Raw genomic sequence first — 20,265 nt, 5'->3', positions numbered from 1 at the left:
AGCAATTTTAAAAATAAAGTGGAAATTAATCTATCCAATTTGAAGACATTTTAAAATAGGTAATCAAAACTGAGTGATACTGGAAGGACAGAAAAATCAATCAGTGGGACAAAATAGAGAAATGAGAAATAGACAAATATGCCAAACTGATTCATATTTTAAGATGCCTATACTTGCTTAGTTTTTAATTCACAGCTTTATTGAGATATAATTCACATACCATGCAATTCAATCTCTTCAATCCATGGTTTTAGTATACAATTGTATGACAATTGATCACCACCAATTTAAAAACATTACATCAGGGCCAGCGCTATGGCATAGTGGTAAAGCTGCTGCCTAGAGTGCTGGCATCAATATGGGCGCTGGTTCAATTCCCAGCTGCTCCATTTCTGATCCAGCTCTCTGCTGTGGCCTGGGAAAGCAGTAGAAGATGGTCCAAGTCTTTTGGGCCCTCACAACCACATGGGAGACCTGGAAGAAGTTCCTGGCTCCTGGCTTTGGATGGGTGCAGTTCTGGCCATTGCAACCATTTGGGGAGTGAGTCAGTGAATGGAACACCTCTCTCTCTCTCTGCCTCCCCTTCTCTCTCAGTGTAACTTTTTCAAATAAATCAATCAATCTTCATATAAAAAAAGGCTAGAGCAAGCTGAAATTAGTTATAAAAAATAAAATAAAAAAAATTACATCACCCCAAAAGAAACTATTTAGCAGTCAATCCAGACATCCTATAATGGGTTAATAAACAAACTGTTGCATCCATACCATGGACTATTTTTCAGCAATAAAAAGAAACAAACAATTGATATAGACAACCTAGATTATCTCCAGAGAAGTATGATGGGTAGATAAAAAAGGCTATCCCAAAAGGTTGTATACTATATTACTCCATTGATTATATTACTGAAATGGCAAAATTATAGAAAGAGAGAACACACTATTCACTAGCAGACATTAAGGATGGGGTAGAAAGAGGGAAGTAGGAATGGCTTGTAAATGAACAACATGAGGGATCCTTGGGGGATAGAATTGTTCAGCATCTTCACAGTACAAGGGAACTTCAAAATGTTTGTGGAAAAGTGGAATCAAATGATGAAAATAGAAGTAGGTAACTATTTCTCAATATAAACCCATCAAGCTCGAAACATTTTCTAAGTGATGATACCAGCCATGTAGCTCATCTCTAGAGCTGAAGGTCTTAGGGGCCAGTGTTCTGGCACAACAGGTAAAGCGGCCGCCTGCAATGCCAGCACCCATATGGGCACCAGTTTGTGTCCCAGCTGCCCTACTTCTGATCCAGCTCCCTGCCACCCAAGTAGGAAAGCCAGATGAAGCTCCTGAGTTAAGCCTGGCTCAGCCCTGGCCATTGAGGCCATCCAGGGAATGAACCAGCAGATGGAAAATCTCTCCCTTTCTCTGTAACTCTCTCAAAATAAATAAATAAATAATAAATAAATAAATAAATAAATAAAATCTTTAAAGAAAACCAGAACAGAAGGTCTCGGGAATTTAACTATGTCAGCGAGTCTTTTTTAAATTATTAACAGAAGAAAAATGGGTGCCCTTAAGCTTTTTTTTTTTTTAAGATTAAGAAACAAAAAGATGTCACAAAGAGGTAAATTAGAACTGTAAGGTGGATGCCGAACTTCCCATTGAAACTGTTGCAAAACTGCCATTGTTCAATCCCAGGAGTCAGCAGGAACACTGTCACGGTGGAGGAGGCCTCTGTGGTGAAGTTTTCTGGGCATTTTTCTGCTAAAGTTTTGGCCAGCTTCTCAGAATGCTGCCATGACCTATTTTTGTTGTTGTTGTTTTTTGTTTTGACAGGCAGAGTGGACAGTGAGAGTGAGAGTGAGAGAGAGAGAGAGAGGTCTTCCTTTATCGTTGGTTCACCCTCCAATGGCTGCTGCGGCCAGCGCACCGCGCTGATCGGAAGCTGGGAGCCAGGTGCTTCTCCTGGTCTCCCATGGGGTGCAGGGCCAAGGACCTGGGCCATCCTCCACTGCACTCCCTGGCCACAGCAGAGAGCTGGCCTGGAAGAGGGGCAACCGGGACAGAATCCGGCACCCCGACCGGGACTAGAACCCGGGGTGCCGGCGCCACAAGGCCTAGTGAGCTGCCGACCTATGCTCTTGACCAGCCTGCCTTTGCTCTGACTCGGCACTTCCTCCTCTGGGTAGCCATTGCTCTGATGCTTTTTCTTCAGGATCCTTCTGGTAAAGCCATGCTTCATCTCCTGTTATACTTCTTCAAAGACATGCTTCAGGTTCTTGACCCCAATTGTTTAGAATTTCCTTGAAAAGCTGTATTCTCATCTGCAGCTGATCTGGGTGCAACAGTGTTGGCCGCCACTGAGGAGAAAGGGTGCTCCACTTTGTCAGTCAGATTGTGCCAGCTAAACCAACTGAGATGTCTATGGCGTTGGCTATTATTTCTGCTGTTAATTGTTGGTCCCATTCAATTAGGACACGAACAAGAAAAATTTTTCCCTTGCAAATTGATATGGATGGGCTGTGGCTGTAGGCTGTATCTTCATCAATGTCTCAGCACTTCTCTAAATTAGCTAAACATTTGTAGACTGATTTGGGGCACTGTCCCCTAAGTGTTTCATACAGCATCAGTGATTTCACCATTCTTTAACCAAGTTAAACATCAGTTTGATGTTAGTTCTTACACCAAGTTTAACAGAATTCATGTTGCTCTGATAAGGGCTCTTTTCAACCTGATGTGTTATCCTTCTTAGTGCCTCAAACTGAATCCTATTGATATGTTATAACTAGCTAGTATTAGCTTAGGCTGCTGAAAAAATTGAAATCCACACATATTTTTCCATAATACATATTTTCCACAAACTTTCTGAAGTTTCTCATAGCGATGATAGCAGCCTGGCTGACAGTGTAGTGTAAAGTTATCAGTGGGGGAAGCCTGGGAGATAGGATCTCTCTGTGTCTTACAACCGCATGAGAATTGTCAGGGATCTCAAAATACCAAAAACACATAATGTCTTGAATTTCTATTCAGGCCAAAACAGAATGAGTAATACTTCAGACTTACTTTCCCACAACAGACAAAATATATCAAACAGCATATTTCAGAGTACTGGAATTAGGTAACAATGGACATTGATCTCTGAGAGATGGGACACAAGTGTACCCTTTGATTACTCCACCTTATTGCCTTCAAAATTTTTAAACCATGGCAAATGGAGTAGCATGCAGGTGGACCGAGATTCCTTAGTTGTGGAGCTGGGGCTGAGTCTGAGGCGCAGAAGGAGGCTGGTGTTTGAAGGGTGGAGCCTTAGAATGGAGAGAGCTGTACAGAGAACCTTGGAGATTTGCAGAGACCACCTTGCCTATCAGCAGAGTATTGATCAGTGGATGGATATGAGAAAGCCACTGAGCCAGAGAAAGGATTAGAAGCGCAGTGACAGATCTCACATAGGACTGGGGTTAGTGACTGTTCCCAATCACCAGACTGGAAAAACTTGTCATTCACAGGCATTGGGTAGAGTACTCAGCCATGTTTTGCCCCAAGAGTGGGAAATAATTGGCTATAACTGAGCACTGCCAAACAGCACATAAAAGCAAATCCCTAAAGAGTCAAATTTTTTCCAAATTAACTGCATCCAAGGACAAAGTTCAAGAATATTCTTAGGAATATAAAAATAACCAGCAAGGCTGGTGTTGTGGCATAGCAGGTAAAGTCACTGCCTGCAATGCTGCATCCCATATGGGTGCAGGTTTGTGTCCCAGCTATCCCACTTCTAATCCAGCTTCCAGTTGATGGCCTGGGAAAAGTGGCAAAGTACTTAGGCTCTTTCCACCCACAAGAGATCCAGAGGAAGCTCCTAGCTCCTGGCTCCTGGCTTTGGGTGGCCACTTGGAGAGTGAACCTGTGGATTCAAGATCTCTGTCTCTCCCTCTAACTCTTTCAAATAAATTAAAAAAAAAAAATGATAACCAGCACTCCAAAAGGTAAAATTGCCAGGCATGACCCACAATGAAAGGAATAACGGATTAAAACTGATTAGATGTTAGAAATAGCAGACTAGGGTAGCCAGTGTTGTAGTGTAGTGAGTTAAGCGGCTGCCTGTGACATCAGCATTCTGGATGAATGCAACTTTGAATCCTGGCTGCTCTGCTTCCAATTTAGCTCTCTGCTAATGCACCTAGGAAAGTTGCAGAAGGTGCTCTTAGTATTTGGGTCCCTGCCACCCACATGGAAGATCTGGATGGAGTTCCTGGCTCCTGGCTTCAGCCTGGCCTAGCAGCACTCATCTGGGGAGTGAACCAACAGATGGAAGATACTTCTCTCTATCTCACTCTCACCCTCTCTATTTCTCTCTCTCTCTCATTCTGTAATTCTGCCTTTCAAACAAATGTCTAAAAAAAAAAGTAGCAGACAAGATAGGTGGTTAAAGGCTACTATAACTGTATATCATTTGTTTATGAAAAGTTAATTGGAGATAGAAAATATGTTCAATAGATATTCTACAGATGAAAACCACCAGATCTAAAATGAAAAACACAATGGATAAGATTAATGATAGATTAGACATGATAGAAAAAAAAGACTAGTGAGTTCAAAATTATAGCAATAAAACTATTAAAAATGACACGGTAAAAAAGAAATTAAAAAATTCAAATAGCATTATCTGTGAACAACTTCAAGCAGCTTTATAGATGTGGATACTTTACAAAAATTCACAGAATTAAAAGATAAGTTTATTTTGGTACAAAAATTTTTTAAATTAATGCATAGCTTTATCCTAAGACATATTTTCCATCATATGCATAGATTTCAAAAAATTTTCTGCATCAAAAGAAACTTATGTTTTGATGCTATTTTCCATGAACGTTTGGAAATACCCTTGAATGTTTAACTGGCGTCCCTGAAACTGGGAAGCAATAGCGGGGAAGATACATAAGGAAATAATGGCTGAGAATGGCCCAAATTTGATTAAAACTTTAAACCTTTAGATCTAAGAAGCTCAATACCTCCAAGCACAAGAGGTTTTAAGAAAAGTATGTCAACACACATTATAAATTGCTCAGAAACAGGGATAAACATAAATTCTTAGCAATAATTGTGCCTTGGATAAACCTCATTGGCTACAATACTGTCACTGTGCAAAGCTGGGGATAAAAATAAATTCTTAAGAGCAAACATAGGAAGAGAAGAAGAGACAGAGCACACACAGAGGAACAAGATAAAAATGACAGATTTCTTGTGGGAAATAATGCAAGCAAAAAGTGGTAGAACAATATATTTAAAGTACTGAAGAAAGTCAACCTGAAATTCTATACTCAGAAAAAAATCCTAAATATGAAATAAAGACATTTTGAGACACAAAGTTAAAAGAACACATTACCAGCAGACCAGCACAACAAATAAGGATAAAAGTAGTCCTTAAGGCAGAAGGAAAAGATACCAGATGGAAATATGGATGCACACAATAGAATGAAGAACACTAAAAATGACAACTACATGGATAAATATGATATTTTTTTAAAAGATTTATTTATTTGAAGGCAGACTCACAGAGACAGAGAGAAGAAAAGAGAGAGAAAGATCTTCCATTCACCAGCTCACTCCCCAAATGGCCACAATGGCCAGAGCTGGGTCGGTCTGAAGCCAGGAGCTAGAGCTTCTTCTGGGTCTCCCACATGGGTGCAGGGGCCCAGGTACTTGGGTCATCTTCTGCTTCTTTCCCAGGCACATTAGCAGGGAGCTGGACAGGAAGTAGAGCAACCAAGACTCAAACCAGTGCCAATAAGGGATGCTGGTGCTGCAGATGGCGGCTTTACCTGCTATGCCACAGCACTAGCCCCAATATGAGATTGAGTTTTAAAAACTCAAACTTTTTAAATGATAACTAATCATTTCAACAAAACTAATAACAGTGTATTGTGAACTTAATAATATCTATAAAAGTAAAATGCATGACAACAGCACTGTGGTTGGGAGGGAAGAAATAGATATATGCTACTCTAATTTTCTTAATACACAAATTGAGTGGTATAATATTACTTGAAGATAAACTATGATAAATTAAACCTAAAATGACCATATGACCAAGAAAATAATAGAGCTGTAGTTTGTAAGTCAACAAATAAAATATGTATGGACTTCAAAAAGTTTGCAGAAAAAATGGAATTAAAAGATAAATTTCATTTTAGTGCAATAAATTCTGAGAACTACACACAGCTTTTTCATAAGTTGCTATGAACTTTCTGAAGACCTTTCTATGCATGGATCTGCATGGCTAAAATGAACATGACTGGCTGAACATTGTGGTACAGCAGGTTAAGCTGCCACTTGGGATACCTGCATCCTATATTGGCCGCTGGATGGGGTCCCAGTTACTCTGTATCCAATCCATCTTCCTGCCAAAGCAGCCTGGGAGGCAGCAGATAATGTGCTTGGGCTCCTGGCACCCATGTGGGAGATCCAGATGTAATTCCTGGCTCCTGGCTCTTGGCTTTGGCCTGACATACCCTTGGATGTTGCAGGCATCTGGAGAATGAAGCAGTGAATGGAAGATCTTTTCCTATTTTTCTGTAACTCCACCTTAAGTTGGAAATAACTAAACATTAAAAAAATGTAAATGACTGACCATGTCACTCATTAGTGAGGATGCAGAGGAATCAGAACATTCACAAACCATTGATGGAATGGAAAATGATACAATTTAGAGAGCATTTATCAATTTCTTAAAAAATTAAACATACATATGTCATATCTGTAGATATTCCAATTCTAGGTATTTATCCAAGAGGAAAGCAAACCTATATGCATACAAAGTCTTGAAGTCCTAGATATAAATGTATATAGCAACCTCTTTGTAAATATCCCAAACAGGAAATAGCCCAACAGTTCATCCCTAAGTTCTGAGATCAGCAAATGATGATAGATGTGCACTACTTAGCAATAAGGAATGAACTACCAACACACATTGGCTCTATCATAAAATAGTTACCTTGAATAAAAGAAAGCAAATAAAAAGGAGTACATACTGTGTGATATCTCTTACATAAAACCCTAGAAAATACAAACATTTACTAGAAAATACAAACATTTAATACATGACATAGTGACAAGCAAGCACTGGGTGTGGAGGGAGGGTAGAATCAATAAGGGCATGAGCTAACTTCTGAGGGAGACAGACATGTTCCCTGTTGTGACTGAAGTGACGGTGCTTCAGAGTGTGTGTGCATATTCAAAATCACCAGATTGTTTCCTTTAAATGCTGTAATTTATTGTCTATCCATTCTACTTCAGTAACTTGCTAAAGAAGACATCATGTCTTCAGAATCATTCAGTTATTAAATTGAAATAAATATTGCTTCAATGTGAACAAATGGAAAACTTCTGAAACAGTGAATAACTATTTTTCACACTTGACCTTAGCCAAAAGGCTGAGATGTAACTATTTTTCTAATGTGGGAAATGATGCCTTCTCTAGTGAATTCTTTTACAGATAGAACAAGGTAACAAGTATGAGATCCTTAGAAAAGTCTGTGGAAATTATTTACAAATACAAGTTACAAATAACACAATTATGCTTTTTGTCCATGTGACTAATGCAGTATTTAAAGATATGGGTATGACAGGTCACAGAACCAAGAGAATGAGTAAGATTCTGAATATTCAATTAATTTTAACAGTTACTGAATGCCTACTAAATGTAGGCACTGGAGATCTGAAATTGAATTCACTGACAAGTGAAATCTATATAGTACCTAGAGAAAAATGTGAGCCTTGGTGGGGGCGAGCAGCAGCTAACAAGATTTAGAAGTGGTATCTGAGCCCAGATTTGCCAGGTTCCCTATGCCATCAGCACTGCTTAAAATCACAAAGGCACCAACACCAACAATTATGTCACCTATGTATTCTTACTGCCGGCCGGCACTGGGGCTCAATAGGCTAATCCTCCACCTGCGGCGCTGGCACACTGGATTCTAGTCCCGGTTGGGGCACTGGATTCTGTCCCGGCTGCCCCTCTTCCAGGCCAGCTCTCTGCTGTGGCCAGGGAGTGCAGTGGAGGATGGTCCAAGTCCTTGGGCCCTGCACCCCATGGGAGACCAGGATAAGTACCTGGCTCCTGCCTTCGGATCAGTACGGTGTGCTGGCCCCAGCGCGCTGGCCGTGGTGGCCATTGGAGGGTGAACCAACGGCAAAGGAAGACCTCTCTCTCTCTCTCTGCCTCTCCTTCACTCTCTCTGTATAATTCTGACTTTCAAGTAAATAAATAAATCATAAAAAAAAAAGTGTTGATGTCAAAAAAAAAACAATAGCACCATGTAGACCTCATCATGTAGAGTTCGTCAGACTAACAGTTGAATTTCTCCACAAAAACTGTAATAGAATGTCTAATTTATTAATCTCAATTCAATGGAATGTTCAAAAAAAGGCAAGAACTAGACATCTCCCACGTCCTATATGACAGAAGATGATACGTACATCCGTGCCATAGATGAGGAAGTCAGCAGTCAAGGCATGACATAAAATCCGACACTTGTCATCCACCGCAGGGAAAAGCCGAGTTTCACGCTCTTCCTGAGCATCCACCATTTCACTTTCTATCTACAACACAAAGAATAAGAGTAGGTCACAGATGCAGTTGAGGAAACCTGGTGACAATGTCTGGGAAAAAGTGTCTCAAGTTCAACTGATCATTCAGAATCGCCAAGACTAGCATAGGCCAGTTTTCTCAGGCAGGTACCAGACCGGCGCCTCAGCTTGGCAGCAGGGCAGCACTGCACATGCCTCATTTGTGGGAACAGCCCACAGCAGGCTCTGCAGCCCTCCAGGAGCTGACCTTGTTGGCTTCCCAGAGACAGAGAGTCAAGAAACCAGTGTGGGAGATGCCCTGGTTTACTACCCCTTCTTCACAGGTGCCAGTATCTCTTGCCATAAACTCAACAGGTACAGTCTGAAGGATCCCAGTACGTGTCATGCCCAACTATAAATCAGTGCATCCCAGGATGTCCAGAGACATGGCCTTCCCATCAGGTTTTCACAGCTCATTTATAGCTCTTTGCAGATGCAATTTACCGACTGGGTCATTTTCACTGAAAGCATTGTTGTGAGTAGCACTGTGATATTTATCAGGTTTCTGGGGAAAAGAACTAGGAAGTCAACTGAATGTCTCACCCCAAATCCGAGTAGTTTTGCTCATTCCGTATCCCCCTGTGTTCTAGCTAGTCTGTACACACTCTGCTTCCTTACCAAAGTTCTGGACAATAAGATGGTAGACTGCTCATGATCATCACTTTGCAGGTTTCCAGGACATCAAAATTATACGTACCAAATGCAACTGGACTTTGCCTTCAAAAAGTGCAGCAGCGTAGTCAGAATGAAGGCAAATGCTGGCTACTGTTCCTAAATATTCCACATCCTTCAGTTTTTTGACAGCTGTAATTATTTTTAAAAAATTACACATTAAAATATAGGTAAAACTATCCTACAAAAATATTTTCAAATAATTTAAAGAATTTTTATTTTTGTTTATTTGAAAAGGCAGAGGGAAACACACATGCACAGAGGGAGAGGGAAAGGAAGAGGTGGAAGGAGAGAAAGGCAGAAGGAGGAGGAGGGGAAGAGGAGGAAGAGGAGAGGGAGATGGATCTTTCCTTTGATAGTTCACTCCCCAAAGGCCAGAAACAGTGGGGCTAGGCCAGGCCAAAGCCAAGAGACCACAATTCAGTTGGAGTCTCCCTGTGGGTGGCAGGCAGCCAAGTACTTGAACCAACACTGCTGTCTTCCAGGCTATGCTTTGGCAGGAAGCTGGAATCAGGAGCCAAGTTGGGACTCCAATCCAAGCACTCCAATATGGGATGCAGGCACCCCAAGCAGCATATTAACCACTGCACCAAATGCCTGCCCCACAAATTATTTGAGATGCGTATCTTTGCAAATATATTCTGACCTTAAAATCTTATTTTAGCCATTTTTAAGAAAACTTTAATTGGCATATAAATTTGCCTCTTGGAATTCCATAACAGTTCACATAAGGAATAGAAAGTGACTAACAAAGTCACTGCACAAAGCGAGAACACACAGTATCATCTCATTTAATCTTCCTCTTCAAAGTATAAGCAGCCTCATTTTCCAGATGAATAAACCAAGGCTCACGGGGTAATGTGTTTACAGTCGCTTAGCTCATAGAGGTGGAAGGGGCAATCAACGCAGGGGCCTCATTTCAATGCTCATACACCACCCACGCCCACTGCCTTCACCATAAAGGTGAAGAATAAACCTTCCTGGGGTGGACATTGTGGTGCAGTGAATGAAGCCACTGCCTGGGACACCCCCAACCTGTATCGGAATGGTGGCTGGAGCAGCGACTATTGCATTTCTGATCCAGCTTCCTGCTAACTCATCCTTGAAGGTAGCAGATGAGGGCTCAAGTGCTTGTGTCCCTGCCACTCATGTGGGAGAAGCGGATGGAGATCCTGCCTCCTGGTTTTGGCCTGGCTGTTACAGGCATTTGGGAGTAAACTAGATCTCTCTCTCTCTCTCAATTGCTCTGCCTTTCAAGTAGAAGAAATCATTTTTAAAAACGAAAAAAATCTTCCTAAAAATGATGCAAATTTTTAGAGGATTCGTAAATCCACTTAAGTTATGAAAGAGAATTTGAGCAAAAAATGAAAGACTGAGTCTTAAAAGAAACTTCCAATGCTTTCCAAGTAACAGCAAAAACTATACAACAGCTAAGAACACAGCAACTGGATTTAGACTTGCCATTCTCTCCGAGGACATAAAACCAGGCCCGGTTATTCATGCCCACAGCCAGATGATAGAGACCTACTGCTACAAAGTTGGGCTCCACGTCCACAGAAACTGTGATCGCTGGCTCCTGTGATACGGAAAAGTAACAGTTGTAAATCCACCGCTAAAGCTGCTCTGACTTTATTAATAAATAAAAGGAAAACAACATTTTCATACTCCTTCAACAGGGTTGGCCACGGTGACTTCCAGCAGGGAGGTGAGATATGCAATCCTTGTGCTGCAGGCATCACCAAGAATGGGAAGCTTGGTCAGGAAAACGTGCAGCGAGCCCCTCTGGGTAGACAGTGCCAGCAACTGGCCATCATCTGTCCAAGACAAGGTACCCAACCCTGAAAATATTGACAAAACAGATGATTATTTGGACACAACATACTATTGCAGACAATCAAGCAAGTAGTTTAAGTTACCAGAAGCATAAATACCATTAAGTGCTTTCTTCACCAGTCTAAACAGTCCTTATTCAGACTAGCAAAAGGATCATATGTTGGTGTAACATCAGCATGGATTCCTTCAATATGGCACAAGGAGAAAGTATACAAGAATTTACATTTTACAATGTGAATTAGGATGGAACTCACTGAAAATCTCGGCATGAAAGTGGAGAGGGAAGGCATCATGGTGCAGTGGTTACGCCACCGGATGGGGCGCTACAACCGTAACAGAGTGCCTGGCTGGAGTCCAGGCTACGCTGCTTCTGATCTAGCTTCCTGCTAATGCATCTGGGGAGGCAGATGATGGCCCAAATTTGGGCCCCTGCCACCCATGTGGAAGACCCAGGCAGAGTTTCAGGCTCCTGGCTTTAGCTTGGCCCATCCCTGACAGTTGTAGGCATTTGGGGAATGAAGCAGAGGATGGAAGTGTTCTCTCTTTTCCTCCCTCCCTCCCTGTCATTCTGCCTTTCAAATAAATTAGGACCAATACAAAAACAGAGTACACTTAGATCTTTCTGGTCAAGTAGTATGACTTACCATGATCACTAAATAAAGGCACTGTTTTGGGGAACTCTAGTGACAAGTATTAATTTTTTTCCTCCTAAAATAAACCTCATAGTAACAATCACAACATTACCCATGGAACCGAATGAAATGCCAAACTGCTGCAGAAAAAACGATACCTTTATTTTCATCATCTAGGTTGATTATAGCATACATGTCTTTTAGTTCTGCCAAGTCATGGATTTTAATGCTGAAAAATGAAAAGAAAAATGTCCATTTTAGATACGTGAGCTTTATGTAAAATTGTTTTAGTGCATAAAAATTATAAGCTATGGAATAGGTCAGTGGTCTCCAAAATGGGATATACAGGAAGATTTACTGGGTTAAGGTAAAAAATATTTTAATTTCTGTATTTATTACATTTATTACTTGTATCTTTTACTTCTACTTTGGAGGTGGCTTAACCCCCTGCACCGCAGTGCCAGCCCCTTACTGTTCCCTTAATGGCTCCCAGATCTCTAGTGATAGCCCTGTTTCACTGATGACATGGGTGATTTGTGTCTTCTGTTTGACAGTCTTGTCAGAGGTTAATTTTTTTTTTAAAAGCAGGTTTTTAATTTCTCCTAAATGCTTTTATATTCAATTTAATAAATTTCTGCTCTTTACCATTTTTTTTTCTTTCTGCTTTGGCTTTATTTTGTTCTTCTAGTTTTTTTTTTTTTTTTTTTTTTTTTGACAGGCAGAGTGGACAGTGAGAGAGAGAGACAGAGAGAAAGGTCTTTCTTTGCCGTTGGTTCACCCTCCAATGGCCGCCGCGGCCGGCGCACCGCGCTGATCCGATGGCAGGAACCAGGAGCCAGGTGCTTTTCCTGGTCTCCCATGGGGTGCAGGGCCCAAGCACTTGGGCCATCCTCCACTGCACTCCCTGGCCACAGCAGAGAGTTGGCCTGGAAGAGGGGCAACCGGGACAGAATCCGGCGCCCCAACTGGGACTAGAACCCGGTGTGCCGGCGCCGCTAGGCAGAGGATTAGCCTAGTGAGCCGTGGCGCCGGCCCCTTCTAGTTTCTTGTGGCAGGAATTTAAAATGATTAAGAACTTTTTTTTAAAAAAGATTTATTTATTTAATTGAAAGTCAGAGTTCAACACAGAGAGAGAGAGAGAGAATCTTCCATCTGCTGGTTCGCTCCCCAAATGGCCACAATGGCCATAGATGAGCCGATCCAAAGCCAGGAGCCAGGAGCTTCTTCCAGGTCTCCCATGTGGGTGCAGAGGCCCAAGAACTTGGGCCATCCTCCACGACTTTCCCAGGCCATAGCAGAGAGCTGGATTGGAAGTGGAGCATCTGGGACTTGAACTGGCGCCCATATGGGATGCCGGCACTGCAGGCGGCAGCTTTACCAGCTATGCCACAGCGCTGGCCCCATGAACTTTTTGTAATGTAAAAATCTGGAGCCACAAATTTTCTTCTCAGCACTGCTTTAGCTGACGCCTACACATTTTGTTACATTTTATTTTCATTTTTCATTTAGTTCCTTGTAGTTTAATATTTGCCTTGAGATCCTGTGATTCAAATTGTTACTAATATGTCATTTGATTTCCAAGGGTTTAGAGATTTTCCTAACTTTCTGTTATTGGTTTCTAGTGGGTTACATTATGATTAGAAAACATTTTTTTAATAATTTAAATTTGCCTAGGCTTGTTCAATGGGTACTTGAAAACAATTCGTACTCTACTGTTGAGTGTTCTATAGATGTCTGTGTCCTGGTTGGTCTACAGTGTTGTTCAGAGCTTTTATTGCCTTAGCGATCTCCTTCCTGCCTGGTTGGTCCATACATTATTGAAAATAAGGGAGAGGAGTTTTCTCCTTTCAATTCTTTCAGTTTTTACTTCATATATTTTGGGACTCTGTTTTTAAAAGCCTACGTGTTTAAGATTGTTCTATCTGCTTGGTGAATTGAGCCATAAATCAACATATAATATTCCTCTTTACTGAAGGCAATTTTCTTTACTTTGTTGTATATTTTACCTGAAACCAATACAGCCACCCAAAATTTATTTTGATTAGCATTTGCATGATCTGTTGTTCCCATCCTTATATCATTACATCTGAAATGAGTTTCTTATACTCAGCATATAACAGTGCCATTAATAAAATAAATTGCTGTTTACATTTTGTGGTTATTGATATATCTGAATTTAGTTCTGCTGTTTTATTATTTGTTTTCTGATTGTTCTGTCTTTTGCTCCTGATTCCTCCTTTCTTTGTTTAGGTTGTTTGAACAAGTTTTAGTATTCCATCTTAATTTATCTATTGTGTGTGTATGCAAGTATGTGCTATGGTTTTCTTAACGGTTGCTCTAGATTTCAATATACTTATTTAATTTTTCATAGCCGGGCCCAGTGCTGTGCTGCAAAAAGCCATTGACCTGAAGTGCCGACATCCTATACAGGTACCGGTTCGAGTTCTGGCTGCTCCCTCAGATCCACCTCCCTGCTAATGTGCCTGGGAAAGCAGCGGGGAATGGCCCAAGTCCTTGGACCCCTGCACCCACATGGGAGACCTGGAAGAAGCTCCTGGCTTTGGATCGGCTCATCTATGGCCATTGTGGCCATTTGGGGAGTGAACCGGAGGATGGAAGACCTCTCTCTCTGTTTCCACTTCTCCCTGTACATCTTTCAATAAAAGAAATCTTTAAAAAATTTTTTTCATATTCTACTTATAATAAATATTTTATCATTTCAAGTAGAAAGTAGAAATCTATCATATATATACCTTTTTATTCTCTCCTTTATATTATAGTTGTCTTAAGTACTGTATCTTCATTCATTGAACATCCTATCAGACAATAGGATACATGTTTTTGCTTCCAACCACCACACACAAGTACATGTTCAAGATCACAAAAATGAAAAAGCAGCCCATTACATTTACCCATGATTTTACCATTTCTTGTGTTCTTCCTTCATTATTAATATCCCAAATTTCTTTCTGTCCTCAGTTCTCTTCTAGCCAAAGAAGTTCCTTCAGCAACTCTTTCAGAGCAGGTCTTTGGGCAAGAAATTCTCTTCACTCTCCTTCATCTGAGAAGGCGTTCATTTTACCTTTATTACTCACAGCCATTGTCCCAGGACACAGAACCTCGGCTGACAGTGCCTCCCTACTGCAGCACCTCAGGAGTGCTGTGGCCCTTCTCTCTGGCCTCTGCACTTTACAGTGAGAATCCACTGCCACTCTAAATGTGGTTCTCTAAGATTTGTTCTTTGTATTTAATTTTTAGCAATTCAATGATGATGTGTTTGAGCCTCAATTTCTTTTGTTTATGGTATTTGGGATTTTTCTGAGCTTCTATTATATATGAGTATATATTTAAATCTCTTGCCATAAAGAAATTTTCAGCCATTATTTTGGGATCCTGACGACACACGTTAGACCTTTTGGTACTGTCTCACCTTATTCAGACTGGATATTTTCTATGGATCTACCTTCAAGTTCATTGACTCTTTATTGGCATCTCTGTTTGCTATTAGGTTCACTATACTTATTTTATTTTTCAGTTCTAAAATTTCCATTTTTCTTCTTCATAGATTTTATTTCTTCTACAAGATTTCTTATTTTTCCATTTGTTTCAAGAGTATTAGCCCTTACCTCTTGAGGGTATTTCTATTATAGCTGCTATCTGGATTATTTTGTCATTGGTGACTGTTGATCACCCATCCAGAGTTGAAATTTTCCTGATTCTTTATATGCCTAGCAATTTTGGGTTATCTTCTGGATATTTTAAATACTATGTGACTCTGTACCTAATCTAATTCCCAGGAAGAAGGTTAATGTTTCTGTCTTATTAGGCAATCAACGTGGTTCGGTTCAGGTGACAAGTTTTCAAGAAGCGTCCTGTGGGTTCTGGCTTCACTGTCAGTTCCATTTTAAGACTTTGTAGCGGTATCCAGATGTGTCTTTGGCCCACTCAGTGGTCAAAAGTACTTAAGCTATAGACTACCTGTTAATTCAGTTCTCAAAGCCTTTGAGACAGGTAAGATCCACCCATATGAGCTTAGGTGCAAGCCCAGGAGTTTAACGTCTTTATGGGATTACTTTCCTAAGTTTGTCCCTCTCTGTGATCAGCCTGGCACTTTCTGATTCCCTAGGGCTCTCCTCTCTGTTCCTCCAGGAGTGCTGAGACTCTAGTTAGCCTGTACTACACCTTGTACTTCCCATATTTCACAGGCACCTGTGGCCATGCAGTGGGAGAGGACAGAGAGAAAAATAACCAACAGGGGGTTCCCCACCTTCTTGAGCCCTCAGCTCCTCTAACTGGAGAGGAAGGACACCCTTCTTCAGAGTTTAGATACCCGTGGGTTGTTGGTGCCATTGCTTTTGCTGCCACTGACATGGTGAGACTGCACAGTGGCTGGGGCATGAGACAACAAAGAACCAGAACAGAAAACAGAAAACCAGGGTAATTGCCGAACTGCCTCGCAGCATTAGGTGTTCCTTTTCCTGCAATTTGAACCAGAACTAGAGGGCTTCTCTTAGAGCTCTGTGTTCTGTTGTCTACACTTTCAGGTTCGGGGTTGCCCTGAGTCCTGGTTGAGAAAGACTAGAGGACAAATGAGATATTTACTGCTCGTTTGTCAGTACTACAAATTCTTGTCTTCTGCAGTCTACTTGCTACTGCTTACTTTACAGATTCCTTAAATAGCTGTTCCATGTATTCTATACAGGTCTTAGAGGCAGTGGGAGAGACAGGGTGGAGTGTAGTTACTTCATGTAACATGGAACTGCCTATTTTATTTTTAAGATTGATTTTCAAGGCCAGCGCCGTGGCTCACTAGGCTAATCCTCCGCCTAGCAGCGCTGGCACACCGGGTTCTAGTCCCAGTCGGGGTGCCGGATTCTGTCCCGGTTGCCCCTCTTCCAGGCCAGCTCTCTGCTGTGGCCAGGGAGTGCAGTGGAGGATGGCCCAAGTACTAAGTACTTGGGCCCTACACCCCATGGGAGACCAGGAGAAGCACCTGGCTCCTGCCATCGGATCAGTGCGGTGCGCCAGCAGCAGCGCGCTGGCTGCGGCGGCCATTGGAGGGTAAACCAATGACAAAGGAAGACCTTTCTCTCTGTCTCTCTCTCTCTCACTGTCCACTCTGCCTGTCAAAAAAAAAAAAAAAAAAAAAAACAAAAAAAAAAACAAAAAAAAAAACAAAAAAACAAAAACAAAAACAAAAACAAAAAAAGATTGATTTTCAAGCAAATTCCATTTCATGTTTCGTCCTAAGTGTTAAAGGCATGGGTAAAAGTCTTAGAGATGTTCAATTTGCAACATATTTTAAGAAAATCTTATCTTCTTGTTTTCTGTATATAAATTTTCCTAAATATATGTGACTATAACTTACCAGTTATCACCACATGTAGCAGCCTTGTTAAGAGTTGGTGATACTGCAATACTAGTTAGATTATCTTTATGGTCACAAGTCTGAAATATCTCTTGACCAATCTCCTGAATATGAGTAGAAATGACTAGTAACACTCCAAGTGAAAAACCAATCATGATGTAGCCATCACCATACCTACAGCAACAGAGACAATAATACAGTAAAAAAAAAAAAAAGGAAATTAACCATCATTGACAATATGGTAAATAAGCAAGTAAGTTAAAATTAAGGAATTAGAGAATTAAATTTATTTATACTAAATTATAGAACATAATTTATCAAAGGCCTACTAAGCACCACATCATGTTAGGTAGTTCCACATCAAAGAGATTTAATTCAGAAAACATCATACATAGAATTGAATTATTACAAACAAAAATTAAATGAGTAAATGAGTAAAGAAGAATACATGGATAGCTTTCTACAGTGACCTTTTGTACATACCAACTGTAGCAGACAATGTTGCCATAGCACTGCTGAAATTCCAGATCAACTGAGCCATCCGGTTCATTCAGATTAAAAAGAAACAAAGCTTTCTTGCCGACCACCACACTTATCTAAAGAAAAGATTAGGGAATCGTGTAATGAATTACTAAATGCTTAGGAAAAGCCCAATAAGCAAACCCAAACAGCTGAATCTAATTTATGACAGCCACAGGCCAAATTCAGGTATGCTAAATGCTATAATAGGTATGATTATGTAACTAAACAAATATATTTATTATTATATAATTCTGGTACAGGTTCTTGGCTTTACACATTGTCAATAACTTTTGGAAACAGACTAAAATCCTTTTCTGGAATAACCTTTTGAACTCTTAATACCTCTCATTACAGTGTTATGAAATTTCGGTTTGCTCAGTCTTACATAAACCCACTGCATGTGAATTCACATTCAGAGTAACATGAGCCTTCACCCATTTTGCTTTTGAACCAACTGGGACTCTAGGTACACACTCCTGTGGGTAATCAAGTTTGGCTTTTTATATGATCACTGTTTCCATCACCTATGGGTCAGTGTGGCTAAACCAGAGATCCTGTGCTTTTCATGGAAGTCAATATTTAACTAATTTCCAGTGGAGGGTGGAACTCTGTCAGCAAGAGAAGAAATACTTTTTTTTTTTTTTTACAGGCAGAGACAGACAGTGAGAGAGACAGACAGAGAGAAAGGTCTTCCTTTTTCCACCCCCCAAGTGGCTGCTATGGCCAGTGCATTGCGGCCGGCTCACTGCGCTGATCCGAAGCCAGGAGCCAGGTGCTTCCTCCTGGTCTCCCATGCGGGTGCAGGGCCAAGGACCTGGGCCATCCTCCACTGCACTCCCGGCCACAGCAGAGAGCTGGCCTGGAAGAGGAGCAACCGGGACAGAATCCGGAGCCCTTACCAGGACTAGAACCCGGTGTGTCGGCGCCGCAGGCGGAGGATTAGCCTAGTGAGCCGCAGTGCTGGCTGAGAAGAAATATTTTTCAGGGCTGATTAATGGTGATACTTTGATATATCTCCTTGATTCTAAGATGTTATCAGTGTCACCACCAATTTAATAGCAGTGTTTTTGAAAATAAGTATCATTAAATTCATAGTGATTATGAAAATCATCTGGATTTCAGAATGCTAAAAGGTGGTAGGGCAAATGCATCCAAGTATTAAGAAAACAAAACACGGGGCTGATGTTGTGGTGCAGCAGACTAAGCTGTCACTGGTGATGCCACCCCTTATAGGAGTACTGGTTCAAGTGCTGGTTGCTCTGCTTCAGATCCAGCTTCCTGCTAATGAACCTAAAGTGGCACTGGAAAATGGTTCAAAGGCTTGGGCCTCTGCCACCCAGACCCAGATGGAGTTCTTGGCTTCTGGCTTCAGCCTGGCCCAGATCTGGCTATTGTAGCCATTTGGGAAGTGAACCAGAGAATGGAAGATCTTTGTCTCTATGTCTCTCTAACTCTCTGTTGCTTTGCTTTTTAAATGAATAAATGAAGAAATAAAAAGTCTTAAAAAAAAAAACCTACAACTTTCAGAGTCTGTTCGTTGTATCTAATGGAGTAAAAATTAAAAACCCATACAGAAATCAATACTTCTATCCTTAAAGATAGTCTACTGCTTCTGCTCCCACAGGAGTGAAAAGAACAATTCCATCTCTACCAGCATGCTGTCCTCACTTGCTGTGACATCAGGGAGTCAGCAACAGCCAACACAACTTTTAGGCATGAGATGCTGAGTCCAATCTTGGTTTAATAAGCAATGGACATAATTTATCACTACTTGAACCATCCAAGACAAGGAAATACAATCAGGCCTCTCTATCTGTGGGGTTCACATGCGTGGATTCAATCCCCTGCAGATCAAATACTGAACTGAATGTGACTTTCTCTTGCCATTATTCCCTAAACAATATGGTATAACAATGATTTCCACAGCAATTACATTTTATTGGGTATCATTAAGTGCTTCAGAGATGATTTAAAGTATACAAGAGGATGTGCATAGGTTATATGCAAATATTGCACTGATTTATATAAGACATTTGAGCATCTGCAGATTTTGTAAGCTATAAGGAGTCCTGGGAACAATTCCTGCACAGATACCAGGGGACAACTGTAGGCTATTCCACAAAATGATCAAAATCCTTCGGATTGGATGTAGAATCCTTACTGTGTTTCCAGCAGCAGGAGTTCGGTCACCAGTCTTCATCACGGAAAATTTCATGTCACTAGGTTCAAATCTCACTGCTGTCTACAGGGGGTAAAAACAGCGCTATGAACAAACTCAACATGCAAATTCATTTTGGAGTATTAAAACAGTAACTTTCGTTATGAGTAACAGACTAAAAAACCTGAAAATTCTACTGCCACAAATACCAAGAAATTCAGGATAAAACAAACCATATTAAATGGACAGACAAAACAGGGAAAGGGAAAGGGGAATTTATAAGGGACCATCAGCAAACACTGATGCTGTAGCTATCCAGAGCAGATGGTAAGAGAGGCCCATTTGTCTTGGTCCGAGCTCTGAATCAGACAAAATAAAGAAGATTTCGTCGTTAAAGACCTGCCTTATCTTCATTATGTTCTAAAGTTCAAATTTATAAATCGAGTGAGAATACAGAAAGTGGAAGA

The 20,265-nt window shown here is 41.0% G+C and overlaps 1 protein-coding gene and 1 pseudogene across 2 annotated transcripts in view; both read right to left on the bottom strand.

The window, feature by feature from the left end:
• Positions 1 to 20,265, bottom strand: part of WDR19 (WD repeat domain 19) — an 89,900-nt gene that overhangs the window by 47,824 nt on the left and 21,811 nt on the right. For both annotated transcript variants that reach the window (XM_008275097.5, XM_051842452.3), the window contains exons 7-14: positions 19,802 to 19,882; positions 17,602 to 17,714; positions 17,119 to 17,292; positions 11,909 to 11,979; positions 10,951 to 11,123; positions 10,747 to 10,861; positions 9,311 to 9,417; positions 8,464 to 8,586 (exon numbers count right to left, since the gene is read on the bottom strand). In XM_008275097.5, the coding sequence (XP_008273319.1) occupies positions 8,464 to 8,586; positions 9,311 to 9,417; positions 10,747 to 10,861; positions 10,951 to 11,123; positions 11,909 to 11,979; positions 17,119 to 17,292; positions 17,602 to 17,714; positions 19,802 to 19,882 (957 nt within the window). The remainder of the gene's footprint in view (positions 1 to 8,463; positions 8,587 to 9,310; positions 9,418 to 10,746; positions 10,862 to 10,950; positions 11,124 to 11,908; positions 11,980 to 17,118; positions 17,293 to 17,601; positions 17,715 to 19,801; positions 19,883 to 20,265) is intronic.
• LOC127490387 (U4 spliceosomal RNA) lies at positions 5,025 to 5,137 on the bottom strand (annotated as a pseudogene).

Source organism: Oryctolagus cuniculus, chromosome 2 (genome assembly GCF_051225735.1).
Source record: "Oryctolagus cuniculus isolate XC-2025 breed Fujian yellow rabbit chromosome 2, ASM5122573v1, whole genome shotgun sequence".
Taxonomy (NCBI): Eukaryota; Metazoa; Chordata; class Mammalia; order Lagomorpha; family Leporidae; genus Oryctolagus; species Oryctolagus cuniculus.
Note: the sequence above shows the minus strand (reverse complement) of the source record. Positions and strands in the feature narration are given on the sequence as shown.